Here is a 7,986-nt window from a genome sequence, read left to right on the forward strand (position 1 = left end):
TAATTCTAAGTGCTATTGCTAAGTGGGAAGGGAAGGAAGGAAGGAAGGGGCATGGTGGCGCAGTGCTTAGAATGCCATATTGCAGGCAAACTCTGCCCACAGCCAGAAGCTCGATCCTAGTTGACTCAGCCTTCCATCCTTCCGAGGTCAGACAAATGAGGACCCAGATTGTTGGGGGCAATATTTATTTATTAAGAGCCGTGGTGGCGCAGTGGTTAGAATGCAGTACTGCAGGCTACTTCTGCTAGCTGCCTGCAGTTCAGCAGTTCGAATCTCACCAGGCTCAAGGTTGACTCAGCCTTCCATCCTTTCGAGGTCGGTAAAAATGAGAACCCAGATTGTTGGGGCTGATAGGCTGACTCTGTAAACCGCTTAGAGAAGGCTGTAAACACTGTGAAGTGGTATAGAAGTCCAAGTGCTATTGCTTCCTTCCTTCCTTCCTTCCTTCCTTCCTTCCTTCCTTCCTTCCTCCCTCCCTCCCTCCCTCCCTCCCTCCCTCCCTCCCTCCCTCCCAGTGGTTAGAATGCAGTATTGCAGGCAAATTCTGCCGACAAGCTTGGGTTCAAGAAGCCGTCTCTTCTTGAAAGCTTCCAGTGATGAAACTCCAATAACTTCTGAAGGCAACTTCTGTTCCATTGAATATAGAATAACAGAGTTGTAAGGGACCTTGTAGGTCATCTAGTCCAACCCCCACCCTCCGCCCTAGCAGGAGACCCTACTACACCATTTCTGACAAATGGCAGTCCAATCTCTTCTTGAAAGCTTCCAGTGATGAAGCTCCCACCACTTCCGAAGGCAACTTCTGTCCCATTACCGTCTGGTTAGATGTCAAGAGCTGTCTGTTACCTTGCAGGAGTGTAAAATCCAGAATTCAAGTCGGGAATACTGCAAGATCTTTGCGGCAGAGACGAGAGCCATTGCTGACTTTGGCTCAGTACCTGAGTAAGTTGTTTCTTTCTAGGGCTGTGAACTGCCTGTTTAAATCTTCATAGGTTTGCAGGTGGTCCTAGACCTCTGACCAAGGGACCACCTTTCGTGGGAAGGGAACAGCGTTCCGTGCGCCTTTGGCGTTGAGTCATGCCGGCCACATGACCACGGAGACGTCTTTGGACAGCGCTGGCTTTTCGGCTTTGAAACGGCGTTGAGTACCGCCCCCTAGTGTTGGGAACGACTAGCATATATGTGCAAGGGGAACCTTTACCCTTACCTTTAATAGGAGCACTCTTTTTCTTTTGACACAGGATAATCCCACTTTACCTAATCTATCGCCCAGCCAATAATATTCCTTATGCAACAATGGAGCAAGACTTGCCCGGCTCATTTCAGTGCTACTGTGGACGAGAAGGAGACGGCAACAGGTTGGCTCCACCCAACCCCTCCGAAATTGGGCAAAAATGCTCTGCTTTCCAGCACTGGCTTTACCAGTGGACAAATGGCAATATCTTGGTGACAGACCTGGAAGGTGAGGTTCTTGTGTGGGCAACTAGATGCACCTTCTAAGAGGGAAGCTTCTCTAGGTCAGATCGCTAGATAGATAGTCTGTTGTCCTCCTGATGTTCTGAGGAATGCTGGGAGTTGGAGACCCTGTTGGAGGTCAGCAACAGTGGGAGGAATCAAGGGTGAAATGTTCCCGGTTCGGACCGGATCGCCTGATCCGGTAGCGATGGCAGCTGGTGGTTCGGAGAACTGGTAGCAAAAATCCCTGCCCCCCCCCCCATGCCCAGCTGAGCCGCGCGATCATCAGAGGCCTTTTTTATTTTATTTTTAAAAGTATTTTTTCTACAACCTCTTCAGCAGAAAAAATGCTTTTAAAAGTAAAAAAAAAAAGCCTCTGATGATCACGCGGCTCAGCTGGGATCTTCAGAGGCTTTTAAAAGCATTTTTTTTACAACCTCTTCAGCCGAAGAGGTTATAGAAAAAATGTTTTTAAAAGGAAAAAAAGCCTCTGACAATCAGGCAACTCAGCTGGGATCTTCAGAGGCTTTTAAAAGCATTTTTTCTACAACCTCTTCAGCCGAAGAGGTTGTAGAAATAAAAATGCCTTTAAAAGCCTCTGACGATCCCAGGTGAGTTGCCTGATCGTCAGAGGCTTTTAAAAGAATTTTTTTTTCCTGCAACCTCTTAAGGTTGTAGAAAAAATGCTTTTAAAAGTAAAAAAAAAAAAAGTTGACCACGCCTACCCAGTCACATTACCCCCTCCCCCCCCAAGCCACGCCCACAGAACCGGTAGTAACGAATTTTACATTTCACCACTGGGAGGAATGTAGATTTTTGCACCTCTGCTGTAGATGAATGGATTGAGGCTGGCTTCAATGTGACTCTTCTAAGAGTCAGCCATGATGTTGTCGCTGAAAGAAAGATGAGGAGTGGTGGACCTACCTTACGATTTCATCAGAGTGTCAGAGTTCCAAGGAACACCTCCAACGAAATAAAGCTCTGAGGCCTGAGGTTCCTCAAAGTTCCAATTTATTAGAGAGGTCATGTGGGCACATCTGGGAAAACCCGAATCTGAAAGCTTCTGGGTTTTCTCCACCCAGCTAACAGTTCACAGCCCCGCCCCACACCCACAAATTCATCACATTGTCCAATCAACTCTTCGCACTCCGCCGGATACAATCTTCAGGCAGTCTCCATCAGATGCAGGCAAAAGTCCTTGAAGACGGAATGTTGTTATGACTAACTTTCTACCGCTCCAACAACAAGCCCCTCCCAACTTCCCCAGCTAAAATAGGTGGCAGTTAAGAAGCCAAAAAGAAAATTGTCTTCCAAAACTGACACAGAGCTTCTCTTGCAGGAGTCGGGTGGAAAGTCACCAACGTGAAGATTGCTACCAAAACCAAGGGGTAAGTAATCACATTGTGTAGCTTGCATTCCAGGCTGGATAAGTGGGTTCAACCAGAGCGAGCCAAGAGCCAAGAGCTTCGGCAAGGGGTTGGACTAGAAGACCTCTAAGATCCCTTCCAGCCCTATAATTCTCTATTTTTGGCACATAAAGGAATCTGCCAATATCGCTCACTAACAGTTTCTATCTTCCCGCCAAATAATAAACAGCTTTGGCACCTTTTTTTACTCAAATCTCAGGGTATCTCAGGGTATCCTTAGCTTCCTTCTAGGTTGAAACCACGATAGTAATCTCTTGCTGTACCAGATTTCCCTGCAGCTCATACTCCTGAACTGGGAATCCATGACATCTTTGTCCATCATGGCTTAGCAAAAGACAAAGATTGGCCAGCTCCATGCTAAACTCTTGTACAATCCAGGCCAGGAGATCTGATGGGATCATGTGGGCATTTAAACCTTGATTAATCACCCACAGGTCTCCTGTGTTGACCTGAAATCTTTCTCCAGATACATCCTTTGCAATTTTCTATGGTGCCTACTAACGCAGGGGCTGTCTCTCAGATGCCAGCTGATCAGCGGTGAAATGTAAAATTTGTTGCTACCGGTTCTGTGGGCGTGGCTTGGTGGGTGTGGACATTTTAATTTTTTTTTTATTTTTTTCAAGCAATTTTTACTACCTATTCGCCCGAACCGGTAGTAAAAAAAATGCTTTAAAAAAGTTTTTAAAAGGTTCTGACGATCACAGCTGGGCTGCGTGATCGTCGGAACCTTTTATTTTTACTTTTTTAAAGCATTTTTTTTTACTACCGGTTCACTTGAACCGGTCGTTTTTATCACTAGCGGAACTGAGCAAACTGGTAGCATTTCACCCCTGCAGCTAATCCATTAATAGATACAAGACCAGGGGGAAGCATCAGTGACTCCCATAATTTACAAGCATGTCAAAGATGGATGGGGAATTTATCTTGGGGAGTAACCTTCTTTCTCTGCCAGGTACCAAGGCCTGAAGGAGAGCTGTTACCCCAACCTCCTCAATCACTTTGTTACCTCCCATCAATGCAACCGTTACTGTGAGCTCCTGGCTCTGAGAAGCCTTGAGGTTCCTCAACCTCCGCCGAGAAGCAAAGGTTCTCGAAGCCCCAACGTGGGCAGAAAATCCTCATCGGCTCAATCCAGCCCTCAGCTCCAGAAAAAAGGCCTCTCTAGTCCCCAGGCTTCCAGAAAAGGGTCTGTGAGCCCCAAGAATGCCCGGAAATGTCCAGAACATGTGGCAGAATCACAATCGACGGCATGGCCCAAAGGAAGAGACAGCGACAAGATAGGACAGCTGCAGTGATGATGGGCAGTGGGGGCACCTTGTGTGTGCCTGAGGAAGGGGACAGGGTCGCCTTGTCCTCCTGTGGCTCCCCCCACCTTTCCTTGTGTGAGGTCTGTGTGTGGTGTTTGAGGGAAAGAGCCATGCTGATCATGGCTCCCTGGGCAGGTTTAGATGCCCTCAGGAATGATGTGTGAATGCAACGTGTGGTCACTACTGCTGACCCTGCAGAGAGTGACGTCTGTCTTCACAGTCCCATCACACGAGGCAGGAGCCTGGCACCCAACTTAAGCGCCCGTGTGATTCTGTTTCTCCTTGGTGCTTTGAATATTGAGCCTGTCCTACAGCTCCCAATAGATTGAAGTCCAAGATGGGGACTGGATGCCAGGTGGCCAGGTGGACCTGTGCTCTGCTGGGCTGTAATTCAGGACTTTGACTGCAATACGTCCCTTACCAAAGACCCAATGCTCTCTGTTTTTTCCCCATGATGGTGTGGGCCACCACAACCCCAGTGAGACTCTTGAGAATTAACTTCGGCCCGATCCTCTCTTCCCGTCCATCCCCAAAACAGCGCCTAGGAGAAGAGAGTTGACTTCTCCCTTCTCCTTCGGAGGGAGATGCTGCTTCCTTGACGGGACTCCATGTGACGTGGCTGTGGTGGTACCTCCTTGCACCTGTGTTCGGGGACAATTAAAGTGTCAAATATGTCACGGAGAGGACATTTGGTCAATCAAGTGAGGCTGCTGAGATTAACGGAAGATTAAACGCTTCTTGCTCAACTACCCTTCCTGTTCCATCCACTCAGGGTGCAGATGGAGCACATATTTTGCACACCGAAAGCTCTGATTTCAGTTGATGTTTTGGTCAACCAGTCAAGAGATCCAAGAGTAAGAGAAACCTTGCTATCCGAGACTCTGGAACTTGCTGCTGAATATTCAAAGCAGTTCTTGTTATATTTCTTACCCGTTAATGACCACAGATAGCTCGCATTCATATAACGGGCTTAACTTGGTTACTGAGCTAACTTTCTTTTTCTGGATTCACATCACACACGGACCCATAAGTTAACCAAAGAAGCTGGATTCGCACTCCAAATTCCCCGCATTAACCGGGTTAACAGGAACCAAGTTCAGACTGTATGAATGCAGTTCCTAAATTTACAGCTGACAAGGATATTGTATGAACCTAGCTATAGTGTGCAGTCTTCCTCAGCCTAATTTCTTCTAGATGTGTTGGGATTAGCCAGGATTCAGAACCCTAGGAATTCTGGAAGTACAGGTCGGTCACCTCTTGAGGATGTAGAATTAGGGAAGGCCTTTTAGATAGAAATATCTCTCTTGAACAACATTCTCTTGATTCACTTTATATATTTTGCTTTTTTCCCAAATTTCTCCTTAGCAGATAAATGTAGGCTGTGTAGCAATTGGCTGCAACCAGCAAGATTTTAAGCACCCCCTACTGTCAAATAATGGCACGCGGTGGCTCAGTGGCTAAAACGCTGAGCTTGTCGATCAGAAGGTCGGCAGTTCAGCGGTTCGAATCCCTAGCGCTGCATAACGGGGTGAGCTCCCGTGACTTGTCCCAGCTTCTGCCAACCTAGCAGTTCGAAAGCACGTAAAAAATGCAAGTAGTAAAATAGGGACCACCTTTGGTGGGAAAGTAACAGTGTTCCGTGCGCTTTTGGCGTTTAGTCATGCCGGCCACATGACCATGGAGACGTCTTCGGACAGCGCTGGCTCTTCGGCTTTGAAACGGAGATGAGCACCGCCCCCTAGAGTCGGGAACGACTAGCATGTATCCTAACCTTTATCTTTACCTTTATCTTTTACTGTCAAATAAAATTGCCCTATAGCTGTGAGCTCAATCGAATTACAGGTAGGATGGAGATGTCACTGAGCAAGAAAACAGCCTATAGAACATAGGTGCCCGATCAGCTGTTCCTTCACCAAAGACTACTGTATAATCCATCACCATCTGGAGACTTGTGAATAAATCTCTATTGTCCTCTATCACAACCTTAGACAGAGAACACCTTAGGAACCCCAAAGGGACCTCCGATACGATGTAAGGAGCAGAGCGGGATGAGTAACATCAAGGAGTATGGGTGGTCCTTCTAAAATGTTACCTTCACGTGCCATTCAATTCTAAAACAAATTCATTCTCAATATGGCTGCTTGATAGTCGTGCTTGAGTTGCCCCAAGCCAAAGAAGGGAGCCGAGTTCCCCTTGTGGACTCTTCCCCCACGGCGGGTCATCCAACAAACCTTGTAGAACCTCATTTGATGTATCGGAACTTCTGTTGAAGCTGTGATGTCGAAGTGGCAGGGCCAAAACCTTGTCTTCGAAGCTCCTTCAGGTGCAGGAATGAAGCTGCACGCCTTCCTAGAGGACAAGGGTTTACGACAGGGGTGTCAAACTCAATTTCATTGAGGGCTGCATCAGGGTTGTGTTTGACCTTGGGGGTCCGGAATGGACGTGGATGTGGTGGCCGTGGCCAGCTCGATGTCACTCATGTCAGGGTCACCTGTGGTGGCCCAAACGCTCTGCCAGCAAAAACAGGCTCCCGAGCTCCGTTTTCAGCTGCGATGGCCTCCTGCAACCCTCTGCCAGCGAAAACAGAGCTCTGTTTTCGCTGGCAGAGGCTTCCATGGCCCAGAACATTGCTGTTTCCAGGTGGCCCCATGGACCAGATCTAAGCACTCCGCGGACTGGATCTGGCCCCCGGGCCTTGAGTTTGATACCCCTGGTTTACAAGAATACCAAGAGAAAAACAGGAGCCTGGTGGCGCAGCAGACTAATAGCCTGTTATTAACATTCAGCTGCCTGCAATTACTGCAAGTTCGAATCTCCCCAGGCTCAAGGTTGACTCAGCCTTCCATCCTTTCTAAGGTAGGTAAATTGAGGACCCAGTTTGTGGGGGCAATAAGATGACTTTGTATAAATATACAAAAGAATGAAGGCTATTGCTTAACGCATTGTAAGCCTCCCTGAGTCTCCGGAGAAGGGCGGCATATAAATCAATTTTTTTAAAAAAAATTGGGACTGATTGGGTTGTGTAATGCTGACTCAATAATAATATTAATATTCATAATCATAATAAACCACCTGGGGTTCAAGAGTTGCTGAATAAAGTGAAACAGGATGTAACTTGTCTGTGGAAGCAGCTGAGATCGTCTCTGAATTTTACGTACTGTATGTGCACATTTCTCTGTTGAAATCTGGCTGGTGGCCAAGACTTTGGTAAGCGTAGACTTGAGAACACGGTTTTTTGGAAAATACGAATGAGGACATTGGTTTATTTCCAAAACAAGTAATTTTGCCATCTGAAAGTTTGAGGGTTTTTTTTTAAAAAAAAATATTATTATTACTTGGGAAGAAACTCCCGTGGTGTGAGTGGGGTTTTCTCTCGAGCACAAATCTCATTGAAATTCAGTGGGGCGTATCCGTGGGTAGACACGCGTGTAGCAGTGGTGGGTTTCAATTTTTTTTTAATTCCGGTTCTGTGGGTGTGGCTTGGTGGGCGTGGCATGGCTTGGTAGGTGTGACTTGGTGGGAGCGGCATGGGAAGGATACTGTAAAATCTCCATTCCCTCCCCATTCCAGGGGAAGGTTACTGCAAAATCCCCATTTCCTCCTGATCAGCTGGGACTCGGGAGGCAGAGAATAGATGGGGGCGGGACCAGTCAGAATTTTTACTACCGGTTCTGTGGGTGTGGCTTGGTGGGCATGGCATGGCTTGATGGGTGTGGCATGGGAAGGATACTGCAAAATCCCCATTCCCACCCCAATCCAGGGGAAGGTTAGTGCAAAATCCCCATTTCCTCCCAATC

At 47.3% G+C, this 7,986-nt stretch overlaps 1 protein-coding gene across 2 annotated transcripts in view; it reads left to right on the top strand.

The window, feature by feature from the left end:
- Positions 1 to 7,303, top strand: part of ALPK3 (alpha kinase 3) — a 40,864-nt gene extending 33,561 nt beyond the window's left edge. For both annotated transcript variants that reach the window (XM_034432592.3, XM_034432591.3), the window contains 4 exons: positions 854 to 942; positions 1,242 to 1,462; positions 2,795 to 2,843; positions 3,835 to 7,303. In XM_034432592.3, the coding sequence (XP_034288483.2) occupies positions 854 to 942; positions 1,242 to 1,462; positions 2,795 to 2,843; positions 3,835 to 4,177 (702 nt within the window). In that variant the 3' untranslated portion in view covers positions 4,178 to 7,303. The remainder of the gene's footprint in view (positions 1 to 853; positions 943 to 1,241; positions 1,463 to 2,794; positions 2,844 to 3,834) is intronic.
- Positions 7,304 to 7,986: the final 683 nt, after the last annotated feature.

The sequence above is a fragment of the Pantherophis guttatus genome, chromosome 13 (assembly GCF_059756535.1).
Source record: "Pantherophis guttatus breed Tessera chromosome 13, ASM5975653v1, whole genome shotgun sequence".
NCBI classification, from domain to species: Eukaryota; Metazoa; Chordata; class Lepidosauria; order Squamata; family Colubridae; genus Pantherophis; species Pantherophis guttatus.